The sequence below is a fragment of the Gossypium hirsutum genome, chromosome D05 (genome assembly GCF_007990345.1).
Source record: "Gossypium hirsutum isolate 1008001.06 chromosome D05, Gossypium_hirsutum_v2.1, whole genome shotgun sequence".
NCBI lineage: Eukaryota > Viridiplantae > Streptophyta > Magnoliopsida > Malvales > Malvaceae > Gossypium > Gossypium hirsutum.
This window is the reverse complement of record NC_053441.1, coordinates 3,392,749-3,406,581: the sequence shown is the minus strand read 5'-3', so window position 1 is coordinate 3,406,581 and position 13,833 is coordinate 3,392,749. Positions and strand designations below refer to the sequence as shown.

The following is a 13,833-nucleotide window of genomic DNA, read 5'->3' as shown; positions in this document are numbered from 1 at the left end:
AGTTGCACTTTGACCCCCCTAAAAATAATAAAAATTTGATTAATCCTTTAAAAATTATAAAGATAGAGACTATTAAAATAAAAAAAATATAATTTTACTATCATAAAAATTACAATTTAATTTCAGCCCCTAAAAAAAATTTTAACTTCAGCCCTAAGTTTAAATTTTAACCAACTTTAATTTAAATATATATATCAATTTTTAAAAAGCTTAATTTGTCATTATTCGGAAAACGTTCCATGCTAATGCTCATTATATATTAATTATCTAACTAATACATACTTTTATAATGGAAAAGGAAATCGGCTTTCTAAAAATCAATTTTCACACTTTCTTTCCTCAACCATCAATCATTTGTCATTCAATCAATACATGTTATTTTTAGTATTAATTTAAAAACAAAAGGTAAAAATATTTAATATTTTCAACTTCAACTAAATTTCTTTTTATTTTATAATTTTTAATTTTAAAACTTGTGCGGGCGCCGCCACTCCTTATTTCTTCCTAGTCCTTTACACAAAGTGTGCTTTTAAATTTTTTTTTTCCTTCCAAGCTTCCTTTTTGGAAAAGAGCTTTCGAAGCTCATTAGATATTTGTAAATTGTAATGTTATTTTTTAATAATATTTAAATAAATTTTATTATTTTAAAATTTAATTTTAATTATTAATTTATAATATTATTTTAAAGTAATCTTAAAAATTATTAAACTTACAAACTTGTCCCCAAAAATGCAGTTGGTCTTACAATTAGGTGACTTCAGACCTCATAGGTGGTCCCGGTTCTGTATGTCAGCAATGACTAGATTTCAACGTGGTCCACTATCCACATCCCATTTATTACAGGAAAAGATTCTCTCAGTTTGGAGGGAGGTGCAGGTTTACGCGCTATGGATTATGTAAATAGATTAATGGGCCTTTCTATGGTTGGTTACGGCTGGAATTGTTGGTGATGGAGACCATATCAGTGACCACAACATCCAGATCCTTGAGGCTCATGAAGCCCACTGCATTGATTGTTGGGTCAAAATTGGGCTTGAAACTTATTTCCCAGCCCGGTGTGGAGAGCCCTAGCTCCACAATGAGGAAACGGTGCGTTTTGGATCGAGTTGAATCCGAGCGTGGGATTTTCAGAGGTTTCTTTCTTTGCTTGCTCCCTCCTAGGCTCTCCCCACTCTCTTGCAAACAATGGCCCGTTTCAAGGCGAAGCAACCATCATCGGGAGCCGCCGAGAAGAAGAAGCCTCGAATGAGCAACGCCGAGAGGTCTGCTTACTTCTCGAGGAGGGAGGCGGCCAAGGTACTGCGATCAGTTCTTCAAGGAGACGCTCATCGACGAGCCGTAGCCTCCATAAAGTCCCTCGTTTATAGCCCGTCTATTAAGAACAAGAAGGCTACTTTCGCTCTCGTTTGTCAAACCCTCAAACGTAACTTAACTTTATTCTTCTCTTTATTTCTATCAGTGTTTCTGTTCGATGATAATAGCAGAACCATTTGAAGCTTTATTTAACATAGCTCTTCTTCTTTTTCTTTTTTGGTTTACGCTTCACATTTGGGTTGACTTGTTTTCAGATCTTCCTATCATTAAGGATGTGCTGGAGGGTGCTAACATATTGAATAGTAGATGGAAGGTAAAAATTTATGAGTTTTAGTGATTTTTGTTTTTCCTGAATTTGCCTTGTAAAGTGTTTGATAATTCTGATTATTATCTTAATGTTGCAGAGGCAAGTGGAATTGGTTTATATAATCACATATGATATTCTTTTTGGTCAGGTATATTTATTTTTTTATTTTTTTGTATCTTCATTAGCTTCACATTTCCATTTTTTACATTTTCTTTTCACTTTCTGCATTTCTCGAGACAATATGTGAACTTTCTTTGCAATTAACGATAAGCCGTTTTATGCCTAGTGTCTCAAAGAATCTTATGCTTTCTAAGAAGGAACTTTTATTTCAAATGTGAAAAAAGTGAATATGATATTATTTACCTTTCTTTCCTCAGAATTCCTGAATTTCTAAGGTTGTCTCACTGAGTTCATGTGAGGGAGTGAGCTATGCTGAGGAGTTGTAGTGACTTTTTTAATAGAAAGGTTTTGAAGTTATTTGCTAAAGGTTTCATCTTCTATATGCTATTTTTGCCAATGTTGTGTGTCCTTTTTGTTGTACTTGTGGTAATCTCGTCTAATGATTCTGATCTCTAGGAAATTTCATTTGTTGGTGAAGCGGAGAAATTTTTGCTACAGAGAAAAGCCTCTCTTCAGTCTGCTTTAGCTCGGCTTTTGGTGAGGAAAAAGATGAAGCGCATTGAAGATTTGTTAGACCATTACCAAACTCCTGGTATGTGTTAAGTAAAATGTTTTCTTACATCCAAGTGTGTCATTCTTTCGTTACTTGATGCGTAGCATAAATGTGTTGCAGATGTTTCAAAACCACGATATGTTCGTGTCAACACACTTAAACTGGATGTTGATTCTGCCTTAATTGAATTGAGGAAACAATACATGGTACTTTTGCAACCTACGCTAAAGCTAAACCTTAGTGGGGTGTCATGCATTATTTTGAATGTTTTATGTAATATAGAGTAATCTCTAAAGCAACCATTCTTACCTTTCTCTTTGCTGCTTATTCTTATCATATATTTAATAAAAAGTCCATGGTTGCAGGTCTGGTTACCTCTTCTTTTTCTTTCTTATGTTTTTACTTTGCTGATATCTCTAATCTGTGTCTACTTTTCGAAGTCAGTTTTTTTTGTGTTATTTTGTTAAAACTTTTCATTTTCTTAATAGGTGGAGAAAGATGACCTGGTCCCTGACTTGTTAAAACTCCCACCAAAATGTGATCTTCATGATCACCCTTTGGTCATGAATGGAAGTGTGTTTATGCAAGTAAGTCATTAATAAGTTCATAAATGAGCGACTATTATAGTTGTCTACTGTTGGAATATTGTTACTATGCACTAATAGCAGTTTCTCAATTTTTTTTAGTTTTTTTGTTTGATTCGAATTTGCAATCATACAGGGGAAAGCAAGTTCTATGGTGGCAGCGGCTCTTGATCCTGAACCAGGATGGGAGGTTAGTTAATGGTCATCAGACATTGATTGTTTACCAAGTCTTCTCGCTAGAGAAATTGTTATTTTATCATTTTTATGTTGTACATGGTATATCGAGTCATCCTTACTTTGTGACTATATAAATATTCTGTACCCATGCAGATTCGTTTTGGTTGTGTGGTAGATATTCATAAGTTTCCTGCTTGAGTTTGATGTTGGCAGCTATTTATAGCATGCTTACTTCCATATTTCTGTGAAGGTTCTTGATGCATGTGCAGCTCCAGGGAATAAAACTGTCCATCTCGCTGCTCTTATGAGAGGGAAAGGAAAGGTCATAGCCTGTGAACTGAACAAGGAAAGGATAAAACGTTTAGCAGACACTGTCAGACTATCTGGCGCATGTAGTATCCTTGCAAATATCTTTTGATTGTTTATATTTGTCTATTTAAGAACTACTCTTATTCTATATAACACTGGTTTTCATCATGGAATAGCCTGCTATATACAACTTAAAATCTGTTCTCATTGTAAAGCATTCTTTTCCTGTTATCCTTGTTTTATAATTATTTGTTTTCATTTCAGTCAACTGCTCGCATATGTTGTTAATCATCATCCTCGCTTCTGAATGAAAATTTTTGCTGTGGTATGTTATTCTTAATTGGTTGTAGATATTGAAGTTTTTCATAGCGATTTTCTAAGCTTAGACCCAAAAGATCCTCCATACTCCAAGGTAAGCATGCACTCGTTTGTGTCCTGAGTTAAAATAGGTTAGACATGCCTTTTTCAAAAGGCAGATGTTTGTGCAATACTTAAACTTGTTTGAGTCTCAGAAGTAGAGACTAAATGAGTTTTAGTTGCATGGCTCTTTTGTTAGCCGGTTGTGCTTTCAATTGAAGCGTAAGCAGCTCACCTCAGCAGTGTGTCAAGTTCCATTCACTAGTTTTAAACATCAAATGTCTTTCTCCTCTAGCTTCTTTTAATGCTACAGTCTTACTTATTCTTCAAGTTCTCAAGCAAATTGACGTTGCAGGTCCGTGCCATTCTTTTAGATCCTTCCTGCTCTGGATCTGGTACAGTTGCTGAGAGATTGGACCATCTGCTTCCATCTCATGCTGCGGGTAATTATGTGCATCTTTGTAGTGTGGTAATAGCTTCCTTTCTTAGTTTTTTTTAGTGATTAAGGTAATTATGTGCATCTTTCCAATCATAAAACTTTCTAGAAGCAAGTGTTACTGATGCGAACTTCTTATTTGGTATTACTTATATTGTCATACCAAGTTAGTTTCCTATTTAAGTATTTATTATCAAATGAGTTTTGCAGTTACTATTATTTCATTACAATGTGAACATTATGCTGCTCATAGATTTTAACTCTGTCCAAATTGCTCCTTGTTTTCTCTCTTATCTGCATATTAAATTATTCAGGTCTATCAGCAAATGTTGATGAAACAGAGAGACTTACCAAGCTGGCCTCCTTTCAAAAGAAAGCGCTAACACATGCACTGTGCTGTTAAGTATATATATGTTTCATGCTTTTATTTATGTGGCATTTAAATTATGGGCTGATTATATGTTTTACATTCTCAACTACAGTTCCACAAGCTGAGAGAATAGTCTACAGCACTTGTTCCATCCACCAAATTGAAAATGAAGATGTTGTCAAGTCTATTTTACCCCTTGCTGCATCTCATGGTTTTCGACTAGCAACACCTTTTCCCCAGTGGCACCGTCGTGGTCTTCCGGTTCTAGAAGGCTGTAAGTTGATGATTTATCCCCACAATATCCATGTCTGTGATTAGCTGCTTTTTGGACATTGGTATCTGGTGTGTATTAATTAGTTAAAATTCCGCTGCGTTATTGCTTTGTAGTTGAACATTTGCTCCGGACTGACCCGGTTGAGGACAAAGAAGGCTTTTTCATTGCTCTGTTTATCAAGGAAGAAGGATCCGTAATCCACCCATCGCTGAGCCCTGATTCATCTCATCTGTCTCGTGTAGAGCGTACTAAAAGGAAAAATCTTAGCAAGAAAGAGGCGAGAATTATAATGCCAACCCTCTTTGGCGGAATGTTTAAAATGTTTTTATATTCTAAACCTTGTTTTAGGGTTAACCTGAAATAACAGCCTGCTATTTGATTTAATTTTTTTTATCAACCCTGTTTTGTCATGTTACCTCCCAAGTTTTAATACAATTTGCTGCAAGTCTTTCCCTTTCTCTTTTAGCCATAAATTTCTGCTTGGCATGAGGAATTCCATTGACCATTGTTAGCAAAAACATATGTGATTAAAACCAGAGACGGAAAATACAAGAAAATACTAACGGTAACATCTGCATTTCATGATTTCAACACAACACGACATAGAACTCTGACATCAAACGTTTAACGCACTCAGAAACCACCACGGCAAACGCTAGAAACTACTTACAGGGCTAACCCCCAACTTATTTAAAGCCCCCATTGACAATTAACCGTAAATCTAAAGCTGCTTCAAGCTATTTTAACCTCGATGGTCTTGGGTTTCTTAGGCTCAGGGGGTGGCAGTTTCTCCACAGTAACAGTTAAGACCCCGTCTTGACAGATTGCAGAGATGGCATCAGCGTTAGCATTCTCAGGCAACGCAAATTTCCTCATAAACTTGCCGACCCGCCTCTCCATTCTCACGTACTTGGCTCCTTCTTTCTCTTCCTCTCGTTTCCTTTCTCCGCTGATCAAGAGCATATTGTCGTCCTCCACTTGGACCTTGATGTCCCCTGATTTCAGCCCCGGCATGTCGACGATGAACACGTAAGACTTGGGGTACTCCTTAATGTCCGCTGGTGTTGCAGCCATGGCTTTGGCATCCCGCATGTAAACCTTTGATGGTGCGTTCGGGATCTTCTCCGTATCGTCAGAAAGATCCATCATGTGTTGGAGAGTATTCAAGAGCGGAGAATCGAAACCCATGATTCTGAGATCCATTTTTCTTTTTTGTAGCTCGATGAGATTGCGAAGATCTTGATTCGGTTTTCGGTTGCAAATTCACTACGTTTCTCGGCTTGGATAGAGAATCATGAATGGTATTAGCTCATTTATAAGGTTGGGTAGGAAGTTTCTGGAAGAAGACGTCGAGAGTTTTCGAGAAGGTTGGGTTATAATGTCACATATTCTTCAAGGATTTCCACTCTTCCAGAATGTTTTGGGAAGGTCTAGAATTTCTTACACACTACAGGAAAGAGCGAGTCATTGATTGACACTACATACGGTGCGGTGGGCCGGATTTTGTTTTGTTTTTCTTGGAATGGTTCTATTTAATCATTGGTTAGAGTTAAACGGTTTGCCCTACCGTTTAACAACACAACTACAAAGAACAGCAAAAAATAACTTCCAAAAAGAAGAAAATTAGAGAAAAATCGAAAATCAAAGTCCAAAAATTCCTATAAAATCGAACATTTTAGAGTTCATATGCTCTTTTTCCTGAAGAAACTCATAACCTAATGCAAAAAGATCTTTAATAAGAGTTTGATCGCATCAAATAATAGTATTATTATACAATAGTTCAAAGGCTTGAGACAGCCTACCGGTTCTAAGGCCTAGACATCCAAGCAGTGCTTCTTGAATCAATGACACACCCAGCTCTCTCATTTTCTGATTTCAAACCAGTTCTCGAGTTATTATCTATTGAAACGTAAGCTTAGTGATCAAATGAAGGAAGAAAAGAGTTCTCTTAAAGGATAAAAAATGAAAGCAAAGTTCGAAGATCCTAAGGAGAGGAAGAATGCTTTATTTTTTCTTTCTTTTTTAAAGTTGTAATGGTTTCAGCTCTCATTTTTCAACAAGTATACTATTAATAATTTTTCATAGCATACAAATGCTTACACTAATTCTTAAAATGAGACAGATATCATTACAATAAGTTATCTTAAGAAGCCAAGACTGAAAAAAAAGAGAGGTGATAGATGGATGGAATCCCATGACTCTCAACTCCATCTATAATATGCATGACGAAGCTAGGTTGAAGAATAGCTTAGCTGAAAATTAAGTTGTTGCTTTAGGATGCAGTAAATTAAAGGTTTGTTCAATGGGATGTTGTCTTTTGGTAAAACAAATTTTATTCTGTGCTGTAAAGAAATGCGGCAACTAGTAACCAAAATCCAGTTTTATTGTTATACTGCATTAATACGCAACATTCGATCTTCTTCAACATGAAATCAAAATAAAGAAACCTTAACTTTATTACTGTGTTGATAAACTTCAAAACTCACACAACCAGAATGAAACACTGACGTTTCTTTGATTTTTTTTTTCTCAAATCGAACAGATCAACAACCATAACTCTCTTATGCAACTTTAACTTCAATGGTCTTGGGCTTCTTAGGTTCAGGTGGAGGTAATTTCTCCACCGTCACTCTCACCACCCCATCTTGACAAACTGCAGATATCTTATCCATATTCGCATTCTCAGGCAATGCGAACTTCCTCATAAACTTGCCCACTCTCCTTTCCATCCTCACATACTTCACCCCTTCTTTCTCATCTTTCTCTTTCTCACGCTTTCGCTCCCCGCTCACCACAAGCACATTCTCGTTTTCAACCTGCACCTTGATCTCGCCGTGATTTATGCCGGGCATGTCCACGATGAAGACGTAAGATGTTGGGTACTCTATCACGTCAGCTGGAGTGGCAGCCATGGCCTTTGCATCTCGAACATAGGCTCGAGATGGGTTGTTTCGGGACTTCTCTTGTTCCTCCGGGATGTCCAGCATGTCTTCCAGGATTGTAAAGAGTGGAGAATCGAAGCCAAAGTTCCTCAAAGCCATAATTCAAGCTCTAAAATATAAACAGACAAGGGATATAGAAAGAAAGCCGTTTATGTAATGAGTTTTAAGCTGATTTTCAGAGTGATTTGGGAAGCGAAGAGCTGATTCATATTTATAGGAGGTAATCAAGAGAGACGAGAGTTCTAGAGATTAATCGGTGCAAATGGAAAAGTTTGGTAATGGGGCTCTGTAACATTCTGTCTAGAATATTGAAGAAGACGAGCAATTGTTCTGTAATTTTCCATTTCTTTAATATTTTGGGTCCAAACTGTACTTAACAATGCCAGGGCCCGTGTTGCCATGCAAGATAGGTTGGATCAAATCTGCAATGAGTAATTTCATGTGTAACAAGGCTAAAAATAACCCAAATTTGCTCTTGGGCCAAGCTTGACCAGCATAAAAGGTTCATCTCATCATGTAATGTCCTGATCAAAATTCCTTATCAGAATCTTACCCAATTTCATTTTTACTTTAATACCTAATGTGTCGAAGGTTAATTTTTAGTTCCCTGGATCAAAGTCAAGACTGAAATACAGAGTTTTATAGGTCAAAACAATGAGTAAAAGGTGAAGTCTTTTGATAGATAGATAAATAGATAGAATGGCTTGCTTTGCTGTATTTAACTTACCTCAAAGAGAAAAGGGAAAAACAGACTCAAATCAGAGGGTTCCTTGTTGCCATAAATGGTGAGATACTGGTTACTGACATCCTGTATATGAAATTTGAGGCATCCATTTATAAAACACAAACATATTACTGAGACTGACTCACCCACAGTTTAGTTGGAAATCAGAGGGTAGCAAGCAAGCTAATCCCTGCCAACAATCAAGCTGCTTAAAACAATTGAACCTTGAAATCAGCCTATAAAACTAATACCTATAGAAGCAATTACCGACACGTGTCTATTTTCCTCGATACGCTAACACTTTGCTACAATCCCATTGCTCTCTGGTCTCTACCGTTAAAGCGCTCTATTTTTTTCTCATTCTCTCCCACTCCTTCACTTTCCATTTCCTTCTTATTGACACTATCCTCTTCAGCATTTCGTTTTCCGTGAACCCGCCACCCCCATAAGCCCCTTTTTGCCTCACTTCATTTATATTCTTTGCGCTTTTGAGATCTGTGCTTCTCTCTCTTTATGATTTCCCAGTTGCCTATTTGACAAATTAAGATGAAGCCTTGATTGAAGATGTTGCAAAGGCTTGGACTTTTTCTGGTAAGAATCAAAAATAAAATCTGGGGTTCTTGTATGGTGAGTGAATGTTCGACTTATTTCTGCTGATCCACGTTCGCTCACAAATTTGGCTTCGCAAAAGGAAGAAAAGAAAACCAACAAAACCCCATTCTTTTTTCTTCTTTTTTTATACCTAATCATACTAACGAAAGAAATCTTTTTTTTTTTTCCTTTTTCTTTCCGCTTAGATTTCCTAACTTTTGTACAGTCCAAATACTGGAAGAATAAATACCCCTCATAAATTTTCCTTCTTTTTGCCTTTTGATCCTTTCATCGCTCTCGTATTAATTTGTAGCTTTAATTTTATAGAAAACCCAAGTAGTTGGAGTTATATTTTAATAGAGCTGGGTTGTTTTACATTTGAGTTTTGAATAGGATTTTGAGGTGGTTTCTGATTAATTTTGGTGAAAGGATAACAAAAAGAGAGCAGATTTTAGTTATTTGCACTAAACAGCTTACAAAAGTGGCGAAAATGAGTTTAAGTGCAGCTGAGGATGATTCAAGGTCAGAGATTCATATACCGGCAGATATAGATTGGCACATGCTTGATAAATCCAAGTTCTTTTTCCTTGGTGCGGCTTTATTTTCAGGTGTATCTGCTGCTCTTTACCCTATAGTAGTCTTGAAAACTAGGCAACAGGTGTCATCCGCTCAAATTTCTTGCTCTAAGATGTCTCTCTCTATTATGAGATATGAAGGGTTGAGAGGATTCTATAGGGGTTTTGGTACCTCCTTGATGGGGACAATCCCAGCTCGAGCACTTTACATGGGAGTCCTTGAGGTTACCAAGAGCAGTGTTGGCACTGCAACTGTTCGTTTAGGGTTTTCAGACACTACAGCAACGGCTATAGCTAGTGCTGCTGCTGGGTTAAATTCAGCTATGGCTGCACAACTCGTTTGGACCCCAATCGATGTTGTGAGCCAAAGACTTATGGTTCAAGGTTACAACAATAGTAACAGTTGCAAGAATGCAATTTCAAACGTGCATTCTTGTCGATATAAGAATGGTCTTGATGCGTTTAGGAAGATTCTGTATGCAGATGGTCCTAGAGGGTTGTATAGGGGATTTGGGATCTCAATATTGACATATGCACCATCTAATGCTGTTTGGTGGACATCTTACTCTCTTGCTCACAAGCTCATTTGGGGTGGTATTGGTTGCTCCATGGGTAAAAAAGATGAAACTGGTGTGATTGAAGGATCTGGTTTCAAGCCTGATTCAAGGGCCGTGGTGGCAGTCCAAGGTTTAAGTGCAGCCATGGCTAGTGGTGTTTCAGCTTTAATCACTATGCCACTTGACACCATCAAAACCAGGTTACAGGTCCTGGATGGAGAAGACAATGGGGTAAGAAGACCTATGACGGTTTTGCAGACAATAAGGAATTTGGTTAAAGAAGGCGGATTGTCTGCTTGTTACAGGGGACTGGGACCAAGGTGGGCATCAATGTCTATGTCTGCCACAACCATGATCACTACCTATGAGTTCTTAAAACGGTTATCAGCTAAGAGTCAAGACAGCTTATCATCATGAATGAAAAACATACAGATTTCTCACACTTGAGAAGTTTGTGACCCTATTCCTTAGTTAATTGTACATTTTTATCTTCTTACTTTGGCTCTGTAATGATGAGTATCACTATCGATGTAAAACATATATCTATGAATAAGATTTTTTTTCTTTTTCATTTGGCTCACTCTTTAATAATTTCATGTTCTCAATCTATTATTATAACTACATCCTTTTCTCATTCTAATTATGATTGAAAAAGAACAAGTCACTCTGTAATAAGTGAATTTTGTCTATCTATTGTTTAAGGGTGGGTTTGGATGGGCAATTGGGTGCGGTGCGGTTAGTTTACTCTATAGTATTGTTACAGTATTTAATTTTACCGCTATTACTATTTTTATATTAACCGTAAACGCACCTTTCATTTAAACTCATTCTAAGTTATTTCAGTTTAAGGACATGAAGAAGTTGCTTTTACTTTAACCAATATGATACTATCTTTGGCTGTGCCCCTCTAAAACTTGAAAAGACAGAAAATTTTGGATACGAAGGGTTAATACTTAAAGCTTCTCACTGTGGGTCATGTAACGCATCCCAACTTCTCAAATCTCGGCCCCAACATTACCCAATTGTTAAAAGAAATCGTACAGTTAGACTTGGTCAAAAAAAATGACAAAAGTAAATCATCCAAAGATTGAGCAGTCAACCAGCTTTTGAATATAAAACAATAAACCGTGTCTCTTTCGTTTTAAATTTTGGTCACCTGCACGGTGCACTAGAGATTAACAGTCATATGTATAGGAAATTACTCCCAGGGTATTCTTAAACAAGACCTGAGCTGCACGGCATCTTGAAATGCAACAGAGACATCACATGCCCTCTTACTGCAGAACACTGTACATATTGGAATAATTTTTCTAGCCCATGTTTCACTGTATCTCCTTTATGCGAACCCATGGCCAGTTAGTTTAGCCTTATAGTATGGGGTAGCAATCCTGTTATACGAATTAATAGGGAAAAAAAGTTTTATCTCTTTCACTTATCCAAAAATGCATTAGTCTAAATGGTAATGAAATTGTGTTAAAGGCTTCAAATTTAGTGTGCTGAAATTTTCACTTTTTAACTACAGTAATGTGATATAGATACTGGTGCTGGTAATGGGTTCCGTTCTTTGAATGTATACTTGATTTAAAACAGGATAAAAAATATATATTAATGAAATCTAGTACATTACCGTTCACTTTCATCTTTAATACTGCCGAAAGCAAATCTACAACATATGAGTTTAAACCCAATAACTTGCATCTGCATCGGTAAATGCAAAGAAGTAAAGAAGCAGTGATTGGGGGCGGGCAAGGCAACAGAGAGAAATGATAGGGATAAGGAGTCAGAGTGACACAATCAAAGAAAAGCAGACAGGGATCGAAAAACCAGGGGCTGATAACATAACCCATTTGCCCTTTTTACTTACTATGGACCACCCAATACGAACCACACCAGCAGAAACTACAGGCAGACCTTCCCACCATTCTCTGTGTCCTGTTCGATTTTTAACCTCAACAGCATGCATACGGCATACTTGTCCGTCTCAGTGACTAAAAGAAACAACTGAGATTGAAGCCAATTTGAGGACGACTTCTCTTTTGTTTTTTCTCTTCTTTTAAAACAAAGGTGAGAGATCTCGAACAAAATGCAACAGGATTCATTTTTGGTTACATGTTTCAGAAAACTGGATGCTGACATTCAAACGAAACCAAGTTAGAGCCGTCATAATATCCTTAAAAAAAGAAAAGAAAAGCCCACCGTTGGATTCATTTTTCATGCTTATTTTACTTAGGAGTTTCATATTTTTCTTTTTAAATTTCAATGGAGTTACAATACCCAAACTGATGTTATAAACAAAGGTTCACACATGACATGATGCAACTCATTTGCCTCCCATGGTTGACAAGGCGTTTCAATCGAGAACACACACATATATAAAACAATATGCTAAGTACTATTTTAATACGATTAGCATCGCCTCTAATCTAATCCTTGTCGTTAGGGACAGTTTGGATCAAAGAACATGTAAGTATAAAATTATTTTCTATTATTAGGTTATTCAGAAACCTTTTCTTACTTGGGTTTGGTACAATGGGTTGGAATGTAAAATTCATTAATTTGACTGAGGCAATATGAAATAACCTAATAGAATTTTTATCGAATTATACTTAATCATGAATAAAAATGAAACCAAATTTAAATGGTACTAAGAGTGAAGTTAATTATGAAAATAAAAAAAAGGGGATAAGACTAATGATAACAATATACAAAATGTCTAACTTCTTTTAAATAAATAAATAAGAAAAGTTACTTATAATAATATTAATCAATTAACAATTAAAAATGTAATAAAGTTAAAGTTTATCAACTTATTATTATCTCAAAATTATAAATGAACTTTGGTCTAAAATGTAATTTTATTCATAAACTTTGATTTTGTGTAATTTTATACATAAAATTTTGATTCGATCCAATTATCACAAATTATCAACACAATTATTGTTATAGAATCATTTTATCTTTATATATTACATACATATAATTATATTCATCTAATATAAATATAAATTTATGTATTTATTTTTTTAATGCATATAATCAAATCAAAACGAAAATTTCATGTAATAATAATAAACCACAAAACTTTAGCTGAAAAAAAATTTTAAACTTGTTCTCAAGTGAGATCAACAAGAGAAAGTAGTAGATAGTGATGATTATGACAATTCACACTAGTTTGGGGCAGAGAACCCTTGTACATTGTGATGGTCAGGGAAATGTAGAGAGAAGCTTGTTTTATGAGGGTCTATATGATTAAAAAGGAAGGTTTCTAAATGTTGTGTCCGATGATATCTTGAAGGAGTTTATATATGAGAGATAATGGATGCTATGCGTCTTGAACTTACTAGTAGCAAAGTCATATCTTGTCTCTTTACAACGACAATGATGTGAGAGGTTGTATAACAAAACTAGCAAGAAAATCAAAGATCAGGAGAGTTTGTTATTTTACTAAAGAAATGTAACAGTTTTCGAAAAACATAAAAACTGATTATCTTAAACGAAATCATTGAACCAAATATAATAATCTAATTAAGATTAAAGAATTCTCGACAGCAATAAAACGTAACTCGATACTAACGCCTTAAACAATATTTGGTTGAACAGTTAAAAAAATGGCGGAAAAGGACAAGATTTTCATTTCTCCATC

General features: G+C 35.9%; 4 protein-coding genes across 5 annotated transcripts; 2 read left to right on the top strand and 2 right to left on the bottom strand.

Moving 5' to 3' along the window:
- The first annotated feature begins 1,073 nt into the window (after positions 1-1,073).
- LOC107907034 (25S rRNA (cytosine-C(5))-methyltransferase NSUN5) lies at positions 1,074-5,257 on the top strand. 2 transcript variants are annotated; one of them, XM_016834231.2, is made up of 13 exons: positions 1,074-1,423; positions 1,569-1,627; positions 1,719-1,769; positions 2,198-2,333; positions 2,415-2,500; positions 2,783-2,881; positions 3,015-3,068; positions 3,306-3,450; positions 3,715-3,776; positions 4,077-4,164; positions 4,472-4,555; positions 4,640-4,801; positions 4,915-5,257. In XM_016834231.2, exons 1-13 carry the CDS (start codon positions 1,186-1,188, stop codon positions 5,163-5,165), a joined length of 1,515 nt encoding a protein of 504 aa, XP_016689720.1. In that variant the 5' UTR covers positions 1,074-1,185; the 3' UTR covers positions 5,166-5,257. The 2 variants fall into 2 exon arrangements, with proteins under 2 accessions (XP_016689720.1, XP_040949081.1); XM_041093147.1 differs by lacking the exon at positions 1,719-1,769 and having other exon boundaries at positions 1,133-1,423.
- Positions 5,258-5,348: 91 nt separating this feature from the next.
- Positions 5,349-6,004, bottom strand: LOC107907037 (17.3 kDa class II heat shock protein). Its single transcript, XM_016834234.2, has one exon. The coding sequence runs from the start codon at positions 6,002-6,004 to the stop codon at positions 5,534-5,536; it is 471 nt and encodes a 156-aa protein (XP_016689723.1). The 3' UTR covers positions 5,349-5,533.
- Positions 6,005-7,166: 1,162 nt separating this feature from the next.
- On the bottom strand, positions 7,167-8,455 carry LOC107907036 (17.6 kDa class II heat shock protein). Its single transcript, XM_016834233.2, has one exon. The coding sequence runs from the start codon at positions 7,840-7,842 to the stop codon at positions 7,363-7,365; it is 480 nt and encodes a 159-aa protein (XP_016689722.1). The 5' UTR covers positions 7,843-8,455; the 3' UTR covers positions 7,167-7,362.
- Positions 8,456-8,617: 162 nt separating this feature from the next.
- LOC107907035 (solute carrier family 25 member 44) lies at positions 8,618-10,761 on the top strand. Its single transcript, XM_016834232.2, has one exon. The coding sequence runs from the start codon at positions 9,549-9,551 to the stop codon at positions 10,605-10,607; it is 1,059 nt and encodes a 352-aa protein (XP_016689721.1). The 5' UTR covers positions 8,618-9,548; the 3' UTR covers positions 10,608-10,761.
- The last annotated feature ends 3,072 nt before the right edge of the window (positions 10,762-13,833 follow it).